The sequence below is a fragment of the Euleptes europaea genome, chromosome 15 (genome assembly GCF_029931775.1).
Source record: "Euleptes europaea isolate rEulEur1 chromosome 15, rEulEur1.hap1, whole genome shotgun sequence".
NCBI lineage: Eukaryota > Metazoa > Chordata > Lepidosauria > Squamata > Sphaerodactylidae > Euleptes > Euleptes europaea.
The window spans coordinates 12,423,149-12,451,017 of record NC_079326.1 but is presented as its reverse complement, the minus strand read 5'-3'; the positions used below and the strand labels follow the sequence as shown (position 1 = coordinate 12,451,017).

The window sequence follows — 27,869 nt, the reverse complement described above, 5'->3', positions numbered from 1 at the left end:
ATGGCGGCCTCGTCCAGCAGCGCCGGCCGCCGAGCGGATAACGGCTACGGCGCCAGCGGCCAGCAGCAGCAGCAGCAGCAGGCGGCCTCCCGGCGGCGGAAGGGGCCCGGCGGCCTGGCCACGGCCTACCTGGTCATTTACAATGTCGTCATGACAGCGGGGTGAGATATTGGGGGGGAGGGGGAGATATTGGGGGGGAGGGGAGATATTGTGGGGGGAGGGGTGAGATATTGGGGGGGAGGGGTGAGATATTGGGGGGGAGGGGTGAGATATTGGGGGGGAGGGGTGAGATATTGTGGGGGGAGGGGTGAGATATTGGGGGGGAGGGGGAGATATTGGGGGGGAGGGGGAGATATTGTGGGGGGAGGGGTGAGATATTGGGGGGGAGGGGGAGATATTGTGGGGGGAGGGGTGAGATATTGGGGGGGAGGGGTGAGATATTGGGGGGGAGGGGGCGATGGCGGCGAAACCGACTCGCCTCAGTTCCAAGAAGGGGGGAGGGTGTCTTTTCTGGTGGCCCGGGAGGTTTCTCCCCCCCCCCCCGCAGATGCACCTTCCCCCCACCCGCATCCTCACCACTCTGCAGAGGCCGTTTTTTATGCACTTGCCTTGGATTTGCTCCTGTGTGCATGCACGTTTCCCCCCCCCCCCCATCTGAATTCTCAAAACTCTGCACGGGGGTTTATTTTTGAGTAATGAGAATTTTAGATGGGGGGTGGGGGGAATGTGCCTCTAGAGCAGGGGTTCCCAACCTTTTTTTGACCAGGGACCACTAGGACTTTTTTGTTCCGTGCAGGGACCCCAAGGTTCAAAATAAAAATTCAAAGAATTTGAAAATATGGTTATGGTTTACTGTAACCCTCCGTGACTCTTGCCCCAATTCCTTAGCACACAGGCATACACACACAGAGAGATATCCTGCCCAGCAACAAGCTATTCCCTTGCTGTCCTAATACATTTACAGAAAGGAAAAGAGGTTATTACAAATTGCTAAATCAGTGGATCTTCCATAGTCAGGGGAAGTCTACCTGCTGTCACACTCTGCACGGGGGTTTATTTTTGAGTGCTGAGAATTTTAGATGGGGGGTGGGTGGGGGGAATGTGCCTCTAGGGCAGTGGTTCCCAACCTTTTTTTGACCAGTTACCACTAGGACTTTTTTGTTCCGTGCAGGGACCCCAAGGTTCAAAATAAAAATTCAAAGAATTTGAAAATAAACGTTGATCATAACTGTTAAACATTAAGCTTAGAATAATATTTGAATATAGATATTTTATAATAGAGAACTTTTAATTGAAAATGTTAATTTATTATGGGTTTATGACTTTGTTTTGCGGACCTTAATTTAGTTCTCGCGGACCCCTGGGGGTCCACGGACCCCTGGTTGGGAACCAGTGATCTATAGAGTGGCAAATCCAAGGCACAAACCTCCCGGGCATAAACGGCCTTAGTAGCTTCTTTTTTGAGTTTTAAGAATTTGGATGGGGAAAGTGTGCATCTAGGGAGCAGCAAATCCAAAGCAAAACCTCCCGTGCCTAAATGGCCAGGGCCGTTCCCCCTTCGTCTGAATATGTCTGGGAAGGCAACCCCCCGGATCTGTCTTCTTCTGCCCCCACAGCAGTTACTCCGCTCCTTCTCCATCTCATGTACAATGTCTGTGTGGCTTCTGCCACCCCCTCCCACTTTCCTCATGTGTGCCCTTTTCTTTTCCATGCTGGGAATGGGGAGGAGGGCAGTCTTTTCAAGCTTTACTTAAAGGCCATTTACGCATGGGAGGTTTTTGCCTTGGGGTTTGCCGCTCTCTAGATGCACAGCACATTTTCCCCATCCAAATTCTCAAAAAACTGCATGGGGGCTAAAGCATGGGGGCTAAATTTGGATGGGGAAAATGTGCATCTAGAGAGCGGCAAATCCAAGGCAAAAACCTCCCATGCCTTAGCTACAGTTGGGGAAGGGGGAAAAACAACAGGAAAAGAAATAGGGGTGGGGGGGAATGCTTGCCACAGCTGCCTTCGTGGTCCTTTGCCACCATCGGTCGCAGATAGCGGGCTGGATCCCAAGCGGTGCTTCATATCATTGTTTTTGGCCCCTGGGCCAATACTACAGTCTTTGATGGCCTGTGATGACTGGGAAACACTTCCCTACAGTCACTTGCGATTCATTTTTTTTTTTAACATAACAAATGTATGCGTCACAGAAAGGCCTGCCCTAGGAAGTCAGGGTTTGCCTGCAGCTTCCCATTGTGAATTTCACACCTACATTTGATTCCTATGATATTTTAAAAATTCCCCTCAGTTGTGTCCATTTCTGAAGCCCTGGTGTCCATTCTGGAAGAGCAGCAGTCTCCCTGCAGCATTGCTTGCAGTTGCCTTTTGGGGGCCCATCCCCCAAAATGGGGGCCCATCCCCCAAAAAAGAGGCCCATCCCCCTCCTTCCCTATTTCCTCGCACGCACGCACACACACCAGCTGCTGTAGCCAAGAGCACTGGCAGATTGCTGTGAAGCTGATAATCTTGAACTCTGGCAGGGTAACTAGGACATGTCTGCATATGTGCTGCTGTGATTTAGTTCATTTGAGCCTTCAACTCATGCCCTGAGAAACTGAATGATGCACTGAGTCAAGGGAGGTGGTGGGGCATAGAGTCTGCAAAGCAAGCATGTGAAAATCCTTGTGCAACACTCTGCTTTTTTTTGAGAGAGGAGATGTGGAAAGAAGTTTGCTCATGAGCTTTCATAATCCTGATAGCGATTAATCTGGCTTGCTGGTGTTGCAGTAGTTGGCTGGTGGCCCGTTATGCAGTGTATCTACTTGCATAGATGACTAAATGTGAGTTGTTTTATCTCTGAACTTTGGAATTACTTTTGTAATTCAGAACATAATACTGTTTTAGGGCAATAGATTGATGAAGAAATCAGTCCATGGTATCTGATGCAATCCTATAATTGAGGGGTGGCTCTGCTAGGCCGTTGCAAAAAAAAAAAAATTCTTGTGGCACCTTAAAGATGTTGAAGAGTTTTATTCCTGTATAAACGTTCGTGGGCTACATTCCACTTCTTCAGACACTGTGAGTGAATCATCACTTTACATTTATTTTATGTAGGAGGTTTGAGTGAGACAACCAAGCAAGCAGCAGGGCCAAGGGATCATAAAATGCAGAACGTACGGTTCAGTGTAATTACGTACAGTTCAGATCTAATCTGGAAGAAATATAAAGAGTGTTCATTAGTTGTGCTAAGCTAGTTACGGGTAGGATGTCACAGGTTTTATTTTCTCTCGTTGCTTCATTTAGAACTGCTGTGACTTGTGGTGTTTTCGTATGTCTATTGTTATTTTGGCTGCTGTGAATCTACAGCTCCTAACTGGGAAATAGGTGCTGCACTGTGGCCATGATTTGAATGGAAAAGAGATGTAGCATTATGCTGCCACATCAATGGAAGGGGAAGAAGTAGTAGAAGTTCAGCTTTGGCAATGTCAAATGCATTTCTTCATGTACACTGCTAATATAATCATCAGTGCTTTGACACATTATTTCAGATGTAACAACCTTCTGGGATGGGGCAAATGAGTTGAACTTGAAACATAATAAAGGCAGAGGGCATGTTTCTCTCTTGCCAGAGTAATTTATGGGATTTGTAAAATTTGGAAGTCTCCTCAACATGTATGTAGCATGATGCACCCTTCTCAAATAGGTTGCCATTTTTTTAAAAAAAAGCTGATACATCAACTATAAATGACATAAATAAATAACGCTGTGGCATGTGTGTCATTGCTTGGTTTCTTTCTTAAAGTTATTAATTTCAAATGAATACTTCAGTTACATTAGATATACTGTATATATTCAACACCATTACTACCTTAATCCTATCCCTGACTTGGAGTTTAAGGCTTGGCCTTAAAGTGGGCCTGTCTTTGCACTGGCCCTATATTCATGTAGATCCATGTAAATGGAGATGTTACAAAAGGAGAACCCTCTTCCAAGGATCAAAGGTTCAACTTTTCCACTGTTTCCCACAGTCAGAAATTCTGTGAAGCCCACAAGCAGGATATGAAGGTACCAACCTTCCCCCATTGTTTGCCCCATAGCAGCTGACATTCAAAGATTCATCGCTTCCAAACACAGAGATTCAATTTCACTATCATTTATTTTATTTTAAAAAATTTATTCAGTTTATACCCCGCCCTCCCTTAGCTATGCTGGGCTCAGAGCAGCTTCCTTTCCTTTCCCCCTTAGATGTTCCTTGATCCATTGATCTTGAGCAGCGTAATTTTAAATCTTATGTTTGAGGGATATAAGGACTGAAATAAATCTTGCCACTGACAATGTAGCCTTGGGATCCCTGTCACTTAATAAAAAAAGGCATTATATCAGACACAGAGGCATTAGATTTATATATTAAAAGGGGAGAGATGTAATGTGATCTAAATTCCACTAAAAAGTGCCAGTGCATGAGCCTTTCCTTGCACAGCAGATGCTGGTCATTTTGGTTGTGCTGTTTAGCACATTTCCCAGCTGCAAATAGACAGTATTGCAAAAAGGGTTGTGCTATAAATTTATGTAAGAGCATTGCAGTATTGGCCATCGTATTTTTCAGCTCTGTTTCTATGGTTCTGTAACAAGGGTTCTCCTTTGTCACTGCCGCTGTGCACTGACTTGGTATTTGTGTTGAGCTATTCGTCGTGGCTCCTGGACAGTCCCTATCAATTCACATCATCAGTATATACCGTATTTTTCGCTCCATAAGACGCACTTTTTTCCTTCTCAAAAGTGAGGGGAAATGTGGGTGCGTCTTATAGAGCGAATGTGCGCACAGAGCCGGCTGGGCGCGCTGGGAGGCAGCCGGGGAAAGCTGCCTCGCGCCGTTCCAGCTGGGAAGCGGAGGGGCGGCGGCTTGGCGCGCCCGCCCACCTCCTCCCCGCCCGCTCTGAGCGCTTGGCGCGCCTCTCCCGCCCGGCTCCTCCCAGCTCCTCCCAGCTCGCTCTGAGCTCTTGGAGCGCCCGCCTCCTCCCCGCCCGCTCTGAGCGCTTGGCGCGCCTCTCCCGCCCGGCTCCTCCCAGCTCGCTCTGAGCTCTTGGAGTGCCCGCCGCTCTGAGCGCTTGGCGCGCCCGCTCCCTGCCCGCGTTTTTAGAAGAGGAAAACAAGATTTTTTCTTGTTTTCCTCCTCTAAAAACTAGGTGCGTCTTATGGAGCGGTGCGTCCTATGGAGCGAAAAATACGGTACTTGAAATTGGGGTTTGTTTTTCATATGTGTATGATGCTTTCATCTAAATATCAAAAACAATATTGTAGAACTAGAAAAGTTCAGGAAAGGACACCAAAAATGATCAATGTCTTGTAACACCTTCCAAGTGAGAAAAGGCTAATAGACTTGAGCCTTCTTAAATTAGCAAAAAGAAATGATTGCTTTCTCTTCTCAGTCATTGTCCCCTCTGCTCCTGTCTACCTACTGCATGTCTCTTGTTATTTAATCCTTCTCAAGAAATATGAAGTATTTTATGTTAACAGAAAATGCTACAGGGTCTCTTTAAATAAACTGCCACTTGACAGCACTTTCCATGACCACCGGTTTGCAGCTAGCTAGCTAACATGAAAGTTTAACTTCAAATTACAATAAAAGCAAAGCCAAAAAAACTCCCTGTTCTCTTCTGTTGACTGGGAATGTTTAGAACTTGCTAACTGTATTCGTGAAGATCTTTGCGCATATACTGATCAAGATTGTCAGCACCAGGCTGTGACTGAAGATCAAACCACCCAACTGACTGATAGTTTCCTGAATGAGTTTTCAAGTCACTTTCCCCTCTTTAAAAAGGCAGTAATTCAGACTGGGACTGCAAGACCTTAAAGCCTCTCCTTACCACACTCCGTTTCCTAACGTGAAATTACTTCAGGAAGGACCTCCATTTAACCATCCCATGCCACCGTAATTAAAATTGGAGCGTCACATGTTTGCTTCAAAAAAAGGAAGGACGGGAAACGTATGTGAAGTTTATACCACTCCTAGTGTTTTGTATAGCTTGTCTTCTGTGAGTAAATACTAAGCTACAATGTGCATTTTTGCCGTTTGAAACATAGAAAGTGTTTATCAATTTGTTTGACTGCTCAAAAGATATAATTTAAGCCTATTTCACACGGTGCATATCCACAAACTCTGCCTGGGTGTTAGTTTCCCATTCATCAAGGAGCATCAGCCAGCCATACCTTTCTGATCAGTATACTTATAGGATATGTGTATTTGCAAGCATGACAGAATATATTCACATGTTAGATACATAGTTAAAAGGTGAAACCTTAAAAAAAGTAAAGGCTATTTCACACATTCCTCCAAGCCACCAGTTTTCCACTGCAAAGTGAAAAGGGGTGTCAAGAAATTGAGGTCCCTCAATTTCTTGGATTGCAGGATGTCTTTTGGTTCAGGCCTAGGAGCCTATGAATTCTGTGTTGTTGGGATTTTAGACCAGCAAAATAAGTTTCCTTTTGAAAACTGCTTCTGTAGAGGGAGTAAGGTAAGCCCCAGCTGGTGCTTGTTAAAGCCTTCTCTCCCCTTTCTGGAATGCAAGGCCATGCATTGTCATAGTAACTAATCGGTCAGCCATCATGACGATGTTCAGGTGCCGGGGGTTCTGCAGACTTCATCACCTGAACACCTCTTAAGGAGTCAGCATTTCTGACCAAATGATTAATTACCAGCTAATTGCTTTCGTTTTCTCAATTGGCTTCTATGAGCTCATCCCTTTGAGAAAATGGATATAAGGACAAACCAGCCCTAAGCAAACTATGCACGCTTTGGGGTACAGCAGGAGAGCTGTGCTGGCAGCATCACAACCCATTGGATTTTGGCCCTTGAGGGTCAAGCTGACCTTTTGGAGAAAACTTTGGACAATCTTTTGAAACTTTTGAATGCTGGAAACATCTTTGGAACTTGGTAACTATAAATCTAATGCAAGAAACCTTTGCCAATCCTTTTGAATCAAAAGGCTTGTGAATGTATTAGTTAGCTATGCTAAATAGTTTATTATTTTCTTGCTTAAAACTTCATGACTTTTTCTTTCCTGTAAACCAGCATAACTCTGATAAATAAAATTGTTAGCCTTTAAATGGATTGTGTCTTTTGATTTTGGGATTCCAAGCCTAAATTCTAAGTGCCTTGTGTGAGTGTAAAAACCACCTACCAGAAACCTAAGACAGTTTTGGGGAAGTGTGAACAGTCCTAGCTAGGTCTCACCCTGGCAGGAAAAGTGTTACACTGAATTTGGAGCTTGGCTGGAGGTACCCTGGACTCCTTGCCTGGAGGCTCACCCTTTGGACCCCAGGGTTGGTGGCAGCTATCCATTAAACATGGGGTGAAAGCCTGGAGTTTAATGTTTTTGTCCCTTTTGGGAAACTTTTGACTAAACCAAAGCAGCTCCAGCTGGTGGAGACTGGTTGGAGCTCTTTGACAAGGGGTATTAGGTGAAAAAATTATGTGTGTGGGCACAGCATCCCAACATCTCTTCCACACTTGACAGGGACAGTATGGGATTTTGGGACCCTAGCAGCAGAGAAGTCATTGTGGCTGTAGAAAAACAGGTAGAGGATTTATAGAGAAACGTTTGTCATCCCTGACCATCACTTTTCTGCCACAAATCACACTCCTTCACCTCTGCTTAATGTGTAGAAGTATCAGCCTTGGTTCTCAGCACTTCGTGTATTCGTAAAGGTCCCCTGTTTTTTACATTACTAGCAGCCTGGGGCTCTGACCTGGATTGCCCAAGCTAGCCCGGTCTCTTCAGATCTCGGAAGCTAAGCAAGGTCAGCCCCTGTTAGTATTTGGATGGGAGACCTACCAGGGAAATCCAGGGTTGCAACGCAGAGGCAAGTCAATGGCAAACTACCTCTAAACGTCTCTTGCCTTGAAAATCCCACACATAGTGCTCATATAAATTAATATGCACTATGAGTTAATATGTAATTATGAGGAAAAGATTGTTTTGACTAAACTTGGGCACAAAAACCTAATGTGTTTCCCCCAATCCCCCCCTTCTAATTTTTGTACCCTAAAAAAATCCCACAGAATTGCTGCAAATCAGCTGTAATTTTATGGCAACAACAACAAAAAAAAAAATCCCAGCCTGAGGAGGAGGAGTCATCACACTTACTTGGTACTGATATAGTGCCTGCAAGTTTCTTTCCTGTAGAGTAAACAGGAGGCTGTGGGGAGAATTTAAATCTGGGAAGGGTTTTGGCTCCTGGACTCGGAATTGATTTGAGTTGGGAGCCCCCTGCAGCAGTTAACAGTTTGGGGGAGGGGGAGTCAGGAGGAGATCCTTGATAAAAATGCTACTTTGCCTAGGTTCGCTCTAAGGTTTGAGTACGGTATTTGCTTGGTTCAAGTTAGATCTAGTTCAGCTTGAAATCTGTCTGATGAAGGGAGCTTTGGGTCTCAAAAACATATACCCTGGAAATCTGGCTGGCCTTTAAGATGCTGCTGGACTCAAATCTTGCTCTTAAAACGCTTCGTTATAAAGTCATGTTTCTTGCAGCTGATCAGGTTAACCCTGTCACATTTATATTTAATAGGGGATAAACTTAATTTTTAAAAAAATCAGGGAGAAAACTATGTTCTTGAAGAAAAGGGATGGCATCAAGCTGCAAAGTGATATAAATGTAAAGTGATATCAAAGTTGCAAAGTTGTTTGGCAGCTTCCAAAAGTCACAGTATCTCTTCTGTCATGAATTATTGCTAGATTTAGGAAAGTATGTATGTTATTGCATAGCAAATTAGGTAAGAATATCTGTTGTGGTCCCTATGAAATATACAGATTTAAAGTCTAAATCAGGGGTGTCAAACATAAGACCCGTGGGCCGGATTTGACCCCTTGAGAGCTCTTATCAAGCCTGCGAGGCAGCCCCCCCCCCCCACTCTCAATCTGGGCTGATGAGGCATGGCCCGGCCCGACCAAGTGACATTTACGTCATATCTGGCCCTCATAACAATTGAGATTGACGCTCCTGGTCTAGATGCTGCTAGCATCTCCCTGTGTACTTTCAACCAGCAGGTGCTGCAGCACGATCTGTTCCAATTTAATCACTCATGTGAGCCTTGATTTCTTTAGAATGGGCCAAAATAGTGCAAGTGTCATTTTATTGTGATGAAGTATCATGTGGTGCCTCTAAATCTGAGGCATTACTGTTTAATCATAATATCTTTATAATCTTATTCACTCAATGCTGTTGATGTGCATCTATGCATTCTGCCTTCTCTTAAAGCATTTTGAAATTGTTTCTTTACTGCTGGTGCAGTTATGACTGTTATGATAATTATTCCCTTTGACACACACACCCCAAATTGGCCAACTGTCTCTGTCTTTAGTCCCTGATTTTTAAAAATCTCGTAATTGCTGGGTGGGTAAAAAGCCACGTGAGACAACAGTGTTTGTTTCTTATGTTCAAACCAAGTGTCAGTGGTGTTCACAGATTTAGTGCGATGTGCAAGCCACATAGCAAATAACACTGTACCAAGCTGATTCTGTTGGTAGTTCGCTAGTTAGCAGTTGGCTGTTCTTCTCTTTTGCAGGTATCTATAACAAAAGGGAAGAACAGCCAACTGCTAACTAGCGAACTACCAACAGAATCAGCTTGGTACAGTGTTATTTGCTATGTGGCTTGCATATCACACTAAATCTGTGAACACCACTGACACTTGGTCCTTTCATTAGGTGTTACTGAGTAGCTCAGGAAGTGAATATTTAAATTATCCCTTTTATTGTTACTTTCACTAGTGATCTCCGTTGTAACATGCATAACAAACAGTGTATTAGTGTCCATTTATCTCTAGTCAGTGCCCCTTATTTTTTTAATAAGTCACATTGTTCCTATACATTCATGTGTCCTATATAATGCAAACATGGCATTTCACTGTCTTTTCTGTTCTTTTTTTCTAGATGGCTTGTTATAGCTGTTGGTTTAGTAAGAGCATATCTTGCCACGGGTAGCTACCATAACCTTTACTATTCAATAGAAAAACCGCTGAAGTTCTTCCAGACTGGAGCGTTGCTTGAGGTGGGTGGAGTTTTTAAAGTGTCACAAAGATTATGTCTTTCTAAACACTAGTCCTCTGCCACTGGCCTTTTTATTTAATTCATTAATTAGCTCCTGTGATGTGTTAAATATCATCCCTACATATCATTGGATATTTCACTCTTATTGGATTGTAGCAAATGTTTGCAATTGGATTGTTTGAACATGATAATCAGCTTGTATTGTTCGAACATGATAATCAGTGATTGCTATAGCACAACAATAGTGCAATATCCCCTACTACTTAAGAATTCTCTGTCAAAAGTGATGTATGAATCAGGATAGTAAATTTAGGATTTTGAAAGCGCTTTTTTGAAGTTCCATCGTTTGCAGAAGTATCCCACCAGAAACATTATTTCATGGTCTAATTTTAATCCTAGAAATACATTGTAATAATATTTTGCATGAATGGTGTATGTTTAGAGCTAGAGACTATTCCGGTTCAACCTCTGCCTGTAAACCTCTGCTAATGCATTTGTAAAATCAACATAATGGGCATGTTTTGACATTATTTCAAAAACCCTCCCCAAATTATCCATGGGAAGAGATTGGATGCTGACCTTTGGCTTGAATGCTCTTTCTCTCCCCCGCCCCAAATACTGCAAGAAGAAGTGAATGATCATCCAAAAGATTCTGTGGTTATTTGAGCCCCTTGGCACAGAGTGATAAGCTGCAGTACTGCAGTCCAAGCTCTGCTCACGACCTGAGTTCGATCTCGACGGAAGTTGGTTTCAGGTAGCCGGCTCAAGGTTTACTCATCCTTCCATCCTTCCAAGGTCAATAAAATGAGGAGCCAGCTTGCTGGGGGTAAAGGGAAGATGACTGGGGAAGGCACTGGCAAACCACCCCGTAAACAAAGTCTGCCTAGGAAACGTCGGCATGTGATGTCACCCCATGGGTCAGGAATGACCCGTTACTTGCACAGGGGACCTTTACCTTTTTACTATGATCCTCACTGGTTCAGAGTAGTTCACTGGGGCAAAACAGAACTCAGGTTTACTGTCTTGAGACATTCATGTTGGGTCTCCCTGTTCCATCATAAACTTTTCTTGTTGTGGGGGAAGAGTTTGTGTCAGTCTTGTTCTGAGTCTGCCTCTGGGGACCATCCCGAGGAAATTAAATTAAGTTGTGATATTCTAACAGTGCAGTCCTAAAAAGAGCTACTTTCTTCTGAGGGCATTGAAATCAACACATTAAAGCTAGAGGAGATGAATGCTCTCTGTATAAGTGAGATAGTCTCATGTGATAGAAATGACATGTAATAAAGCCATGTCAGAGACCATATTCCTAATAATAAAAGGTGCTGCTGTTTTGACGTCTTACTACTTGGAATTTTGGTTTTGGCTGATTTAAATGTTCTTTTTGTTCTAGATTTTGCACTGTGCGATAGGTAAGTTTTGGAATTCAGTGTTTAATATCTTGGAGGGGGGATTCAGTTAATCTCCAATTTAATTTACTAAGAATTACAAAAATATAAAGCATGGTATCAGTTCCTAGATTCATGTTACTTAGCTATTCATTTGTATAAATGACTCTGGTCTAATTGATTAGGGTTCCTCCATTTTCCCTTACCATGCCCATATTGTAAGTAGGTTTGTGCTTAGCTTCAGGTGAACTTTAACCTCCTTAAAGTTCAAGAACAGATTGAGCCTGGTTTTTTTTTTTAAAGAATTAGAGCTGTAAGAGACCTAAAGGTTATGTTGAAGGACTTTCACTCCACTCACCCTACTACAATGCATTCCAACCATTTAAGGTCAGAATATGCTACAAGCAAAGAGGCTTGTAGCAAAGGTCACTGCAGTACTTATCTCGAGCAAATCTTCTCAACTTCAAATATGATGATCAGTAAGTTCTTAACCTTTAACCTGCTACTGCTCACCAAGTATGCAAAGTTATCATCAAATGCCCCCACCCTACCCCAGTCACAAGTAAAAACAAAACAAAAAAGATGTGAAAACAAGACTTCAGGTAAGGCATCATTATAGAGGTTTATTTATGTGCATACAGTATATAGAGGTTTGTTTATACAAGTTTATGTGCATACTGTACCTCGCTCAGGTATACATTCATTGAGACCCTTGTACCTGATGGCTGTCAGACAATTTTTTCTTGTTAACTTTGGTTCTTATTTAGTGTTTGCCACTTCTTAAGGGCCTGACAGGCAGATCTAGAAATTTATCTTCAGTGCTGTCTGAGCACTATAAAGCAGCTTAGTCTCCTCTGCAGGCTGTGAGAAGCCATTGCAGATGGGGAGAAGAACTGGCTTAAGAACCCAGATGCCTTCTGCTTGTCCCCAAAGTTCTGACTACTTCAAAGATTTATAAGACTGTCCCCCATGGGGGAACCTTTATGGTCCTTGTGTGAGCCAAGTCCTTGAGATTACTTAATGAATGGGAGCTGGATGCATGTCTGTGTTACTCAACAGTAATTAAGTTCCAGAAGAAGCTTGAAAGATCTTACTGAACAATTAGCACAGATATAACCAGTATGATACCCACTTCACTGCTGCCCTGTTACAGCGGAAGTTCAATTGAACCCAAGTAGCAACTCCACAATCATTCCCTACATAAAACTAGTACATGAATCCTTGTAAATATGCAGAAAATCCTCCCAGGATCAATGAAAGGGTAGTTGAATATTCTTGTTGGTCATCCACCCAGATTTGCAACTGTCCCTTCACTATCTGAGGAAAGCAATGTTTCGTGAAACAAAGATCGTTTGTTGAGCAAAAATGGCATATTGTACTTACTACAGTACTTGAACTGCCTTGCTGGATCAGACCATAAATAGATCTGTTTGTTTATTCCAGTACTTTGTCCATCTGATAAAACTGGCTGTGTGTGCGGAGTGGAACACAAATGAAATGAATAAAATAATTGTCTGCCAGATATCTCACAAGCAGGGTAGGGTGGAAAGCGTTGTCGCCTTATAGCTTCTGATAATGGGCAAGTTTTGATCTTGGTCTTGGGTATTGATACTTGATAGTTACTGATAGGCCTGTAATCTTTGCATTTATCTAATCCATTAAAAAAAAAATAAAGGCCACACATCACATGGAAATGCTTCTGGGTAATTACATGCCTCTGTTGCCACCAAAATGTTTAGCATGGGTAATGGGATCTCTTGAGAAACATTGCATGGAATCCAGAGACTGCATTGCCTTCTGTTTGTATTACACAGCTTGTACCCTCCCATCCAGTTTTATTAGATGACCTCAGTCAGAACATTTTGACAGAATAATTTTATTAACTTATGTTCATTCTCCATTTAGTAGTCTGATTTTTAAAAGTCTGTGTTTTAACTGTATTTCTTTTTTAGCAACTGTGAATACGGTACATTTTTAGCGCATCAAAAACCTACTTGCAAATAATTACATTGTCCATTAAATTTGGTGTGTGTGTCGGGGGTTATGTCAATGTATACACAGGCATCACTTTTAATTGTAGTTATAGGAAAAACACATAACACTTTATTTCTTCATTTTTGAATTTCATTTTATTAAATCAAGTTTTAAGGGAAAGTTGAACAATCAGCTAGCATCACTGATCATCCATACAAATAAGAAGTAACTCACAAAGGATGTCTTTCCACATTATATCCTTTCCAAGACTGTTTTCTGGGAATATTTATTTCTTTAAAATTAGTATTCAGCCTTTCCACTGTGCAATGATGCCCTAAGGCAACTTTGCCAAGCTTGCAGCATTCAAAAAATAGGACTACAGAACCTGTTTTATACCTCCTCTTGTAGCAGGGGGGCTTTAACATATTCCGTAGTCAACAGAGAAACTATTTTGGTCATTCCCCAGCTCCCTCATTCCAGGTTTGCGGTCCCAGGGACAAGGGAGGGAATGAGGGTGATGAGGAAGAACCATAACACAGACATTCTGGGGAAAATAGGCCACAGCTTTTATTGAATTCAACTTAGGGAGCGTTGGCGCAGCATGGGGGCAGATCCTGCATCAGGTGACCCACCTGCCTTTCGATATTGCCCCTCCCCGCCTGCCTGTTGGGGGAAGCCAGCAGAGCAGCAAGCCCCGGGATCCCACATGGGCACATGCTGCTGCACGGTTCTTTTGCTACCTGGTGATGAGAGCCAACTGAACTGGGCATGCTGCTTTTTGGCTCCACTCCGAAGACCCTTTAAAGGAATCCCCAAAACAGGGCAGGCATGCAAGCATGGCCTTCCCCCCAAATGGATCCGTCCCAATGCACAAACCACCCGTTCAAGCTGTGATGAAAATGCAGTGAAACAAACAACAAAATAAACTGAAACACCACCCATAACAAAAACATCAACCCAAGAGAGGGTAGGAGGGAGAATTGGGGCCAACTGAGGGCAAGGCCCTGCAGCAGCCCAGCCAGATAGGCAGTGGGCAGACCAGAGTGAAAACTCAGGTCCAGGGGTGCCTGGAGCTCTGCCCTTCCCAAGCCAGCTACAGAGGAGCTGATTGGCTGCCCAGGGCTGCTGCAGGATCCTCCCCCACCATGTTCCATAGTGCAGACTCAGAGCTGACGAGACAGCCTCCCTTGACTCACTCCTGGTCCCGCAACTGCAAACACAGCTACAGGTAAGTCAGGGACCATTGCTTCTTTTAGTAAGTTAGTCATCATGATGGCTGCCTTTGCATGTCTCCTCCAGTGCTTTTTTAAATACCTGTTCCATACAAGACAGATTGTAGTATAGATACATTTTAATTAAGCCTTAAAAATAGGTGAATAAATGCCTGATAGCTTTTAGAGTTCAAATAAGAAATACAAGTAGCGAAGAACAAAAAATTTTTTTTTCCTAATTTACTAAAGGAAATAGGTTTTCTAATGCATAATAAAGATGAAAATAACTTTATTAACATACATTTATCTCTTTGAATCCACTGAGAGCAAGCCAGGAGGAGGATGATAAAGGAAGCTCAGATGCATACCACTAACAAGCAAAATTTGTTGAAAGGGTTTTTTAAAGCAAGAGATGAGAAAAAGGATGGGGTTGGGGTTGAGTTAAGGTTGTCTAGATAACGTTGTTATCTGCCCTGACCTGGATGCCCCAGGCTAGCCTGATCTCATCAGATCTCAGAAGCTAAGCAGGGTCCAGCCCTGGTTAGTATTTGGATGGAATACCAGGGTTGCTGTGCAGAGGAAGGCACTGGCAAACCACCTCTGTTAGTCTCTTGCCATGAAAACCCCAAAAGAGGTCGCCATAAGTCAGCTGCGACTTGACAGCAGTTTACACACACACACACAGATAACGTTGTATGAGCATCTTTTCATAGAAGAGCTTTTCGATTTAATTGAATGAAAATTAACTGACTGTTAGAAATTCTAACACAATGAAATATATGAATATGAATTTTTCACAATTATATCAAACGCATCTTTGAAAAAAGTCAGTCACCAGATATCCCCATGCTTTTGTTGTTTTCTCTGTGTTGAGAAAAGTTGCCTGCTTTATAATTCAGTCATGCAACTCTGATCTTTCCCCTAGAATCTACTTCAATTTTCCTCTTTTTAATTTGCATGTAATTTAGTTTACGTTCTGAGTCTTGAGCCTTCCACTCTTAGATGTCATTTTGTCAGAAGCTTGTGTAATGGAGCCTTTAATAGCTGAAAACATTTGGTATAGGAAGCCCTAAAGCATCACTGTGAGTTTGGTTACACTAGTTAGAAGGAATTGACTAAAAGTTCAGTACATTGTGTAGAGATCTCATTATCACCTGTCAGGATCATAAATAAGAACTGACATAGAATTGCTTTGATGTCAGGGATTTCTTTTGCTTTGTTCTCTGCAAAGTTTTGAAGCCCTGAGCATTTAAGTAACTGCCCAAGCAAGTGTTAGGCAAATTGTTTTTTTAGTGACAATCATTGCTGCTGGCTTATTTAGAGAGAAGATTAGAAGAAACTTTAGGATCGTTTAGAAAAAACAACTATGTTGTAAAACTTGTCAGAAAACTATCCGTTTCTACATCATATAAGATATAGCAGAACTTCTGTGGCTAAAATATGTACTAAATGTTGTATAATGTCTTTCAGGGATTGTTCCCTCTGCTGTTGTCCTGACTGCTTTCCAGGTGATGTCAAGAGTTTTTCTGACATGGGCCATAACTCATAGTGTAAAAGAGGTAAGTGTAAAGAGAGAGAAATGGCAATTTCCTAGAAGTTGTGCATAAATTCCATGGTCTGCAGCATAGGGAATTTTTGTGGCATCAGACCAGCCTCAACTCTTCTACACTTCCATGCACATGGGCACTGTGAGCGAGTGGGCCAGCACTTCTTAGACGGAAAGAAGATACTTGTGATGGAGGGGTGAACAGGCTGGGCTCACGGTGGCTAACATTAATATTAGTACAATAAAATCCAGTAAGATACTATAACATCACAATATAAAATAAAACAATCCTGGCCAATCATAGAAGAAGATTTGGTTTTTTTATGCCGACTTTCTCTGCCACTTAAGGGAGAATCAAACCGGCTTACAATCGCCTTCCCTTCCCGTCCCCACAACAGACACCCTGTGAGGTAGGTGAGGCTGAGAGAGAATGACTTGCCCAAGGTCACCCAGCTGGCTTCGTGTGGAGGAGTGGGGAAACAAATCCAGTTCACCAGATTAGCCTCCACCGCTCATGTGGAGGAGTGGGTAATCAAACCCGGTTATCCAGATCAGACTCCACCGCTCCAAACCACCGTTCTTAACCACTACACCACGCTGGCACCATGTAATAAAATACATGGCACTCATTTTAGGGAGTAGAGACCATTATAAGACCTGGGAGCAGTCAGAACCTCCACATTTAGTCAGAACAATTTATATACAATATTAAAGGGAAGAGGTGGGGGTGGGAGGCCAATACTGATAGAAACCTGTAGCTGCCCTCAACTATAGGCCTGGTGGAACAACTCTGTTTTACAGGCCCTGTGGAATTCTTTGAGATCCCTCAGGGCCCTGGTCTCGTTAGAAAGAGAGTTCCACCAGGCCGGGGCCAGGGCCAAGAAAGCCCTGGCCCTAGCTGAGGGCAGCCAGACATTTTGGGGGCCAGGGACCATCAGAAGGTTGTTATTTGCAGAGCGTAATGCTCTCGGGGGGGGGGGTATACCAGGAGAGGCGGTCCCATAGGTACAAAGGTCTCAGACCGTATAAGGCTTTAAAGATTAAAACCAGCACATTGAGCCTGATCTGGTATTCTAGTTGGAGCCAGTGCAGCTGACAAAGCACTGGCTGGATATGGGACCTCAGTGGGGTCCCCACGAGGACCCTCAGTGCAGCGTTTTATACCTGGCATTTCCGGATCAGTTTCAAGGGCAGCCCTATGTAGAGCGAGTTATAGTAATCTAGTCTGAGGTGACCATCACATGGATTACTGTGGCTAAGTCGGGGCGGGAGAGGTAGGGCACCAACGTCCTGGCCCAGCGGAGATGGAAAAAAGCCGCCTTGGCCATAGCTGTGACCTGAGCCTCCATTGTTAAGGAGGCACCAAGGATCAAACTCAGACTCCTGACGGCCGGCATAGGTGTTAGTTGCATGCCATCAAGAGCCGGGAGCTGGTGCCCCACCACAGAACCGCTCTGGCTGAGCCACAGGACCTACATTTTCAACAGATTTAGCTTCAATTGGCTCTGTCTCAGACATCCAGTGTGACTGGGGTGGAGTCCAGATGGCCATCCATCAGCAGATAAAGCTGGGTGTCATCAGCTTACTGATAATAACCCTGCCCGAAACTCCGGACAAGCTGGGCGAGGGGGCGCATATAGATGTTCAATAACATTAGGGGAGAGGATCGCACCTTGTGGAACTCCTCATGCCAAAGGGCGCCGCTGCAATACCTGTTCCCCGAGCACTACCGTCTGTCCCCAACCCTGAAGGAAGGAACACAGCAATTGAAGGGCTGTGCCCCGGATTCCAAGGTCGCCGAGGCAGTGGTCTAAAAGTTTGTCGAAGGCTGCTGAAAGGTCTGATAATATCAGCAGCCCCAACCCACCTCGATCCAGCTGTCTGGGCAGAAACCCGACTGGAATGGATCCAAAAGCCAATATCTCATCCAGGAATGCTTGGAGCTGCTCAGCCACCGGTCTCTCAACTACCTTGCCCAGGTACGATAAATTTGATACTGGGCGGTAGTTGGTGAGATCCCTCAGATCTAAAGACTTTTTCCCCAAGAGCGGACACACCACTGCCTCCTTCAAACCCCCTGGGAAAGTCCCCGTATTAAAGGACAAGTTGACAAGGGGAACCTGCATGGCATCTTAGCTGGTCTTAACCAGCCAGGATGAACGCAGTCCAGGAGCCATGTGGTGGGCCTCACAGCTAACAGGAGCCTATCAACATTGGCTTGGGAGAGGTGACTGAAATGGTTTAGTATTGGACCAGAAGACGGACAAGGGGCCTCCAGTTGCTTTACTGTGTCAAGGCTGGCAGGGAGGTCATGGTGGAGCAACAAGACTATCCGCAAAAAAGCTCGAAAAAGTCTCAAAGCAATGAGCCGAATTTGCACTTTAATTGGGTTGCCCCTCTGATAGGAACGTAAGTGACCTAAATATTCTAAACAGTTGAGCCAGGCGGGAGCTAGCGAACACCATGGGGGCTGCATAGAAAACCATTTTTGCAGCCTTCACTGCCACCTCATAGGCTTTCATAAACGTCCTATAAGATGTTCTTGTGGCTTCATCACGAGCCCACTGCCAAACTCGCTATAGCAGTCTAAACTCCCGTTTCTTACTCCGGAGCTCTGCGGTGCGATTTTGTTGGCAGCGGAGAGACAACTGTGCCAGTCCTCCACTAGCACATCTAGAGAGTCACCAGGGGGAATAGGATCCTGAAGAGCCGTCTGGAATCCAATCGGATCCATAAGCCTCCGCAGACAAGCATAAATCAGCTTTTCGCCCAAACAGGGTGAACAGGAAGTCAGTCCAGGCCTTCAAGACAAAGTGGTCTGACCATGGAATTTCCTTGATTGGCATCAGACCTAGATCTATCCCCGACCCCAAAATCAAGTCTGGTTCGGCCTGCTTGATGTGTGGGACCTGAAACAAATTAGGAGTGCCCCCATGAATGACACCAGGGCTGAGGCTTGTGATGAAGGGGCAGCATCAGCATAGATGTTGAAGTCTCCCAGTATTATTAGTCTGGGAAACTCCATGGCCCAGCCAGCCACTGCCTCTAACAAGCTTGGCACGGTATTTGGCAGAGTGTTGGCTGGCCGGCACACGAGCCAGGTAGCCGATTTCTCCTCAGCTTTCCACACCACATAATGCTGGGAATCTCTGGGGCGGGTAGAGCCCTGAAGGAGAAAGCCTCCTGGATGAGCATTGCCACCCCCCACCCACCCCAGCCCATAGTCCGGGACTGATGGAGGACCAAGAAACTTGCTGGCGTGAGCTCTTTCAGGATGACAGTCTCACCCTTTCGCACCCAGGTCTCAGTCACGCAAAGCAGGGTGGCGGTCTTACTGCTGATGGGCCTGGCATTGCACAGCATCAGTGTCAGTGATTCCTTATCCCCCTACCATCATATCTCAGGATGGGACGCAGGTTTAAAAGCTTTTTTGAAGAAAGCAATGTTGATAAACTCCTCCTGCACTGTTTTGTGGTTGTACAAGTAGCAGGGTTATAACTCCTGTTGGCTCAAAGGAAGTATAACATTGCTAAATAGTCTTTGTTTTACAAACCAGCAATATATTTGCGTCCACCTGGAATGTAATATTCTACTAGTAGTAATAGAATTTAAATTGTATTGTTGATCAATAATTTCAACATCTTGGCAATAAAAATTATAAGAATTAACCATGTATTAACCCTGCAGTGACAGTTACTAAGGGCCCAGTAAAGGTGTAGTTAGCAAGGATCCAAGAAGCCCTGTGTTTGAGGATAATTCTCATATCTCAGTGTTATGAAATTTTCTTGCTTTCTTTTTCTGAAGGCTTATCTGCACACCTGAACTCCCAGAGCAAATTCAGCTGTTAAGGATTTTGTAAGAAATGGTGTATAGATGCATGAATAGCGTGCTTGATCTTTTTATTAAATCCTTCATGCTTCCCAAGCTCCCTAAGGAGAAACTTAATATTGTTTTCTGTTTGTAAGATCTCTGATGGCTCTAACCAGCTGTCTTACATTAATTCTTTAAAGTCTAACCAAGTGGTTACCTGTGCTTGTATTTGAAATGTAATTTTTGCCTTTGACACATTTTCTATTGTGGGTTCTTAAGGAATAGTGTCAAATTGTAAATGGAAATTGCATGAGATAGTTGAGTAATGTTCCAGTAATGCACATGGTCTTTCATCTGAGGTGGTCATCTTATTAGCTGTTGTGTGTTGTGGCCTTTCTGCACCTTGGTAGATACGAGCTGCTGCAATGTCAGGGAAGTTCATGAGCCTTGCTGCCCTCATATTTTTCAATAGGGGAGGGAAGAGTAGATTTGTCATGTTGCAGATCAGGTTACTTACAAAAATATTACTAAAGTAACTCCGTACCCTGTGTGTGTTTTGTTTGATTCACATCTAAATTAACAATATGTGTTGTGTTTTGTGTCATCAAGTCACATCTGATGTATGGCGTCCCTATTAATTAATGACCTTCAGAACATCCTATCATTAACAGTCTTGCTTAGAGGTGTGAAAATTCTGTCCATGGAATGCTAACACAGTCAATAATTTCTGACATGACTTATTTTTAAAAGGGCAACATGTGGTCTTGGATGGTAACAGCTGTTTTGATCAGGCTACTTCTTTGTTTGGTTGAGCTCCTTTTGGTTGCAAATACCTGAATGCTTCTCATGAGAATTAACAAAGGTTTAATTTCTAAATATTTTTCACTGGATGACAGTATGGTGCCGGCTCTCTCAAGGACACTTGTTTTAATCTTGGTCACTGTTAATTGTTCCCTCCAACAGTGTTGATCTGGGATAGCCAACCATGAGCCTCAGGACAATTTTTAGATGTAAAATTGAGGAGCAAGATCATACAGATCACACAAGTATCTGCTTGCCTCTGTGCATCTATGAAATCTTGATACTGCATATTTATGTTACCAAGTGCAGTTGCAAGAACAAGAAACAAAAAAGCAAAACAAAAAACCCAGCCGGATTCTGTTGCCAAGCACAATTCAAGCTGCAGACTTTTGGGGTTCACTTCTAAGATTATTCTCACTGGTTCATCTGGTTTATAGATTAAATTTGGAAAGGTGAGGGCCTAAGGGCCCATTGCATTTTCCAAAAGACCAAGAACAGCTGGCATTTCATAAAGCACTGTTAAACTGCTATGGGTAGTGTGGTAACATGGATGTCTGCCAACCACAAGCTATGCCAGACCTAAATACTGAACAAGCTGGCAGTCACTTCAGGTGGGCTGAGAGTTTTAGATGATTTGTCAACAATATTAAATTGACAGACTTATTTACTGCTCCCCTGAAATACCAAGACTGCTTTACTCATAACTAATAAATACATTTATATATCACCCAAAAAACTAATAAATAGGTATAATTCTCCCCATGGACAAGTCAATTTTTTAAATTACTAATATATATGAAAAGTTTTCACTAAGTTACCATGAAATGTACATTTCTCACAAAACATGATCATTGATATGGCAGTGCAAAGCTACTGATTTAAAACAAAATTATATATGTAAAACCAAAATATCACAAAATGATCATAATCTATAAAGAAGCCCACCCCATTTCACAGGCATAAATCAGGAGACCAAATGCGATTAAACACCAGGATCTTCATCTGTGGTCACACTAATATTAATAATGACAACTTTGTATTTTCTATCAAATTCTTTTTAAATACCAGCAGTGATGTACAATGAAGTAGCAGCTATAGTAGTGGCAAGGATTAGGGCTGATTATTTTCAGTAAAAAGTCAAAATCATGTTCTTAAAGTCTTGATTTTTTTAATCAGATCACTGGAGTTTGTGTTTTTAAAAAAGTGATATAGGGCAGGAGTTAGCAGCAATAGTAGTATAACTGCCTTGTAGTCTAACCCCAGTTTATCTTTGCAGTTGGACAATTGTGTGCTTTACCACCTTGCTTTATCCACTGGCAAATGGTAGGTATTCCTGTGCCAGCTTTGCATTTGGAAGAGCAAGTGTGAGAGTTTGGACTTGGTTTGGTCTAAGTTAGTTATGTGGGCAAGCAACGTTTGTTCTTAGTTTCTTGCTAGGGGTGGGCAGTATTGGCTGGTTCTTGGGATAAGGTGAGCACTACAATAGCGCAACATGTAATCATTATCTTGTAAACCTGGTTGACTTTTTTGGAATGAAAACGGTTTTGCTTACGGAGTTGCTCGTTTTCAAACTGGAGAACAGCAATTAGTTAGGTTGCTGCTGCTTTGTTTCTCATCCTGCTCTTTCCCAGGGCACTTCACCGTTACTTATGCAAGCAGGACTTTAATTCTGTCCCGGTGGAACCACACATGATCTTTCAGCTGGTCCTTCCTATGCCTTCAGCACCATCAAATTTTACCCTGCTTTAGAACTTCTAATTTGAGTGTGTAAGTTGAGTAACTAGCAGCACTTTTAGGGACCGTGAAAATTATTGTATCACAGCATGACTTGTGGGCCCATTAAGCATGTGAGAGCCACTCTTCCTTGTGGGATACTCCTGTGCATCTGGGATAATGTTTGAATGACCCAACCACTTAGATGGGGGCTGATCACATGGGTCCTGACCATGGAATTGTCCCCCATCAAAGATCTACGTGACCAGCTACTGCTTTGAACATTTGAATATTACATCTGCTGTCCATAAACTTGTCGTGGAAAAGCAGTTTCCTTATGCTTTCCCTATAGGGCTGCTGTTAAGAACATTGACCATATAGCTGGGGGTCTGGTTGGGGATGTTCCTTTTAAATTCTCTCATGACTGTTGAGATGTTGTCCTTGAGATGCAAAGTGAAGCAGTCTTCCTGGTGACCTCTTAGAAATATGAGGAACTTCTTTTGTTATATATTCAGATATGAGAAGATTTTTTCTTAGTCTTAGTATTCCAGTTTATAGCTCCTTTCATTGAATGTGGTAAAGTAGTCTGTTTTAAATACATTAATTTCTGAAATAAAAATTAGTTTGTTTTAAAAGAGAAAAGTTATTTAAGGATATGATAGCAACTACACTTTTCTTTAATAGGTACAAAGTGAAGATAGTGTCCTCCTTTTTGTTGTTGCCTGGACGATTACAGAGATTATACGTTATTCCTTTTATACCTTCAGCTTGCTAAACCACCTTCCGTACTTCATCAAATGGGCCAGGTAAGCATGCTGGATTTTCAGCAGTCCCTGAATGCCAGGCTGGTATTTCATGGGAACATATTTTGTCTTTATAATTGAAAGAGAGACAGAGCTCATCCATATGTAGTAACAAAAGTGAGGGTGGGCAAATACAACATTGTGAGTTGTGGTGGCTCAGCACTTGTAATGCTCATAAATGTTGCAGGTGTGATGGCCAGTCTCTAGCAGATGACATGTAACATCTTTTAAAAGCACTTGATTTGATTTGATTTATTGGAGTTTAGGCTGCCCTTTCTCGAACAGATCAAAACAATGTGAACAGTTCAAAACCATTTAAAGTCAATCCACAAATTTCAATTTAAAACTAAATGTAATAAATGAATGATGCTCTCCTTTGCTACAAGTACAAACTCTTAACTAAGCAAAAGTATTCAACAATTAGAGAATTTCTTAAACTTCTTAAATCCTCAGTGGCATTGTATTAGAAATTAGTGAGGTTTGCAGATATGTAGGACACAGTTGCCCATCTTAAGCACACACACAAACAAGCAAAAATTGTTTTCACTTTGTCTCTGATTGTTCTTCCTGTCTAAATGTATTTTTAGGTACACCTTGTTCATCGTACTGTATCCAATGGGTGTGTCAGGTGAATTGCTCACAATATATGCTGCTCTTCCCTTCGTCAGGCAATCCGGCTTGTATTCCATTAGTTTACCTAACAAATACAACTTCTCATTTGATTATTATACATTCCTGATCCTGGTTATGATGTCCTATATTCCACGTGAGTTGCATTCCTCAGTTGCATTCTTTTGTTGTGTGAGTCATAAGAGTATATAAGAGTATATGTGAAGGAAGCCTTGAATGCCTGTCAACACTTGTGCATAGTAGTTCATCCTATTTTAGTCTTCTTGTATTGACAAGCATTAAACATTAGTACCATTCCAACTATGAAAATTAGCAGGAACCATAAGTAAATCCATCCTGCTTTTCTTATTGTTTTGATTGAGGGCAGGAAAGGGGAGACAGATTCAGTCCTGTTGTGTCCCTTTTGCCCAAGTGTCACACTGTTGTACATACTTGCTCCTGTAACTTGTGGAAGGTAAGGCAAAACAAAGCAGAGGAATATTGTTGAAGGCTTTCACGGTCAGAATTCATTGGTTCTTGCAGGTTATCCGGGCTGTGTAACCGTGGTCTTGGTATTTTCTTTCCTGACGTTTCGCCAGCAGCTGTGGCAGGCATCTTCAGAGGAGTAACACTGAAGGACAGTGTCTCTCAGTGTCAAGTGTGTAGGAAGAGTAATATATAGTCAGAAAGGGGTTGGGTTTGAGCTGAATCATTGTCCTGCAAAAAGTAACAGAGGTAATATGCTAATCATTGTCCTGTAAGTATGCAGATAATATGCTAATGAGGGTGTGGTATGTTAATATGGAACCATTGTATCTTGAAGTGATCTGTTAATGTGTGAAATCCAAAGCTAATCTGCATGGCTATTGTTGACTGTAGTCTTTGTTAGTCTGGAGGTTTTCAAGACAGGAAGCCAAGCCTTATTCATTCTTAAACTCTCTTCTTTTCTGTTAAAGTTGTGCTGATGTTTATGAATTTCAATGGCTTCTCTGTGCAATCTGACAAAATAGTTGGTAGAATTGTCCAGTCTTTCAGTGTCTTGGAATAAGACCCTGTGTCCTGTTTGTGTCAGTCCATGTTCAGCCACTGCTGATTTCTCAGGTTGGCCCAGTCTGCAGTATCTTTCATGTTCTTTTATCCTTGTTTGTATGCTGCGTTTTTTTGTCCCGATGTAAACTTGTCCACAGCTGCAAGGTATACGATATTCTCCTGCAGAGGTGAGGGGGTCTCTTTTGTCTTTTGCTGATCGTAGTATTTGTTGTATTTTCTTGGTGGGTTTAAACACTGTTTGTAGGTTATGTTTTTTCAAAAGTTTCTCCACCCTATCAGTGACTCCTTTAATAAATGGCAAGAATACCTTTCCTATGGGAGACTGTTCTTCCTGAGTTTTCTGATGTTTGTTTGGTTTAATGGCCCTTCTGATTTCATTCTTGGAATAGCAGTTTGCTAGCAGTGCGTGATTTAGATGATTAGTTTCTTCCTTGAGAAACTGTGGTTCACAGATCCGTCTTGCATGGTCTGTTAATGTTTTGATTATTCCTCTTTTCTGTCGGGGGTGGTGGTTGGAGTTTTTGTGTAAGTAGCGATCTGTGTGAGTTGGTTTCCGGAAAATGATTCAGCTCAAACCCAACCCCTTTCTGACTATATATTACTCTCCCTACACACTTGACACTGAGAGACACTGTCCTTCAGTGTTACTCCTCTGAAGATGCCTGCCACAGCTGCTGGCAAAACGTCAGGAAAGAAAATACCAAGACCATGGTTACACAGCCCGGATAACCTGCAAGAACCAAAGCAGAGAGAATTTATGGTAGTTTGAAGGGTGGTAAACTTTTTAAAGATTTTGAAGAAAACTATATACAAAGTTGACCTTTGATAGTTGAATCTTAGCAGAGCAATTTTTTAAAAGTCTGGCTTTTACATTCAGCTGCTGTGGTACTAATGAAAATCCTTTAAAATAAGCTTGTTGCATATTCAGTAAAACATAATGATGGCAAGCTGACCAACTATTAATACTCAGCTTGTCAACGCTATTTGATAGTGATGTAGGTTTCAAAAGTGAACAAAGTCCTTGGAATTTTTGAAAGGATGGGATAAGAATGTAATACATTGATCTTTCTTGTATTCTGTTCTAGTGCCTTCCTAAGTCAGGTGAATCATGCATGCTTTACATTATGAAGTAGTTTGCCTAGAAAAAATAATTGGGTACACAGTGCTCAATGCAAGCTGTAAAGTTTTTGTGCTTTCAGTGAAAGAAATCATATTAGAAAGCTTTTATTACATTTTGCTGGTTTTGTATATGTACGTTAAGGCGACCCTTCTAGGAAGAACCAATGAGTCATGTAAACACTGAAATACAGCATCGGTTTTGTATGGCTATCTGCCTCTTGTCAGTAGGGGAAGGGTGTATGTGAGTGATACTCACTTTATTTAAGCAAGTACAGGTATGCAGCACTGACTTCATATAATTCAGTTGGATAGGATGTGAATGATGAAAATAATTTTAATTTCAAATAAATGTGGAGCCATTAATGTTGGCCAGGTATACAAATTAAATTGCCTGGTTGGTACAGCTAACCATGCTGAGACCTTGATTTTCAGTAGAATGAAGGATACCAATCCTTTCAGACTTTTGGAAATTTAAGTCATGACATTTTTCCACAAAAGTTTTATTTACAGAACTAAATTTGGGTTAGGTTGATTATTTATGATTGTACTGCTTATTATGCAGTTAAAAATATAGTACTCCTCATCCTGAAATTAAGTAGAGTTCCTGAGGCTCAGATTAACTCATCTAATAATATATCCTGTTGTTTTTCTGTAGGATATTCCAGGAATCTGTTTTGTTTTGTTTTTTGCCTGAGTTCTAAACTCACTTATAATTACTGTGGCACTGCAGGAGGTTCCACCCTTTTAATTGTTAGGACGTGCTGGTGTGGATGTGGAGGAGAGAGGCCGCTGGTACCTAGAACAAATGTTGCTGTGAACTTATTAAAGATGGCACCTTGGAAAAATTACATATCCTAGTATCTGTAATGCTTCTGTGTAGCAGCGTTCTTGAGACATGGTGTGTACTGGGTGGGTGTGTGGAAGTAGGAGAAAGTCTTCTCCAGCTTGGACTGTAATTTAAACTGGAGGACAACATATAGGGTGTAGTCGTCACTTTGCATTGAAGGCAGACATCGAATCATGAATGTTCATATTCCAAGCCAAGGGATTACACATTTTGGTGAAATAGTTGGTATATTTTGCTTTTTGGACTGTGGTGTGTGTGAGAGAGATTCCTTAAAACACCCCATTGCACTGTGGACAGGTAGAATCCTGACACTATGTTTACATAATTCTGTTCTGTTTTCAGTCTTCCCTCAGCTGTATTTTCACATGCTGCATCAGAGAAGAAAAGTACTTTCACCTGCTGAAGAACAGAAGAAAGCAGAATAACTCGTGGTGGTGTTCAGAACTATGCACAAACCTCAAAACAAGCATACTTTCAGAAGTTTTATCAACAATGCAGAGTATTAAACTGAGAAGTCAAAATTTAAAAAAAAGTTCGGTAAATTACTAAAGACATACCTTACAGCACTGATAACTTTTTCGACAAAATCAGCCCATGAAGTTGCATTTTCAGTACGTCCATCTATGATGAAATTCAAATATATTTATCATTATTTTACATTTAATTTATTTGCTACAACCTTCCACTATAACCTGTTTATGTCGATGGTATGAATGATAAAGTAAAAGCAGTGCATACATTGGGATTATTTTATTATTTAATGCTTGATTGCATGTCAGATGTTCCATATGCATTGTTGTAGTTATATTCTCTGAGATGCTTTAACAGTTTGCCTGAACCACAGTGAGCGGTCTAGTGAGACCCACGAAAGACTTTGCTGATTCGGTGTGAGGATGAAGTGATGCTCCTTGGAATTCAGGGCGCACAGTCTTAGAGAGGCAGAAGCATCACAATCACTTCAGCAACT

The 27,869-nt window shown here is 42.4% G+C and overlaps 1 protein-coding gene across 1 annotated transcript; it reads left to right on the top strand.

The window, feature by feature from the left end:
- HACD2 (3-hydroxyacyl-CoA dehydratase 2) lies at positions 1-27,417 on the top strand. The gene is made up of 7 exons (XM_056861430.1): positions 1-161; positions 9,918-10,035; positions 11,425-11,443; positions 16,075-16,163; positions 23,159-23,280; positions 23,865-24,043; positions 27,245-27,417. The coding sequence occupies exons 1-7, from the start codon at positions 1-3 to the stop codon at positions 27,325-27,327; spliced, it is 771 nt and encodes a 256-aa protein (XP_056717408.1). The 3' UTR covers positions 27,328-27,417.
- Positions 27,418-27,869: the final 452 nt, after the last annotated feature.

Bases quoted from the DNA above. Each gene is read 5' to 3' on its own strand.
- HACD2 (XM_056861430.1), top strand. From the start codon at position 1: ATGGCGGCCTCGTCCAGCAGCGCCGGCCGCCGAGCGGATAACGGCTAC. The intron at 16,164-23,158 runs GTAAGTGTAAAG...TTTCTTTAATAG, and splicing joins TAACTCATAGTGTAAAAGAG to GTACAAAGTGAAGATAGTGT. The intron at 24,044-27,244 runs GTGAGTTGCATT...TTCTGTTTTCAG, and splicing joins TATGATGTCCTATATTCCAC to TCTTCCCTCAGCTGTATTTT.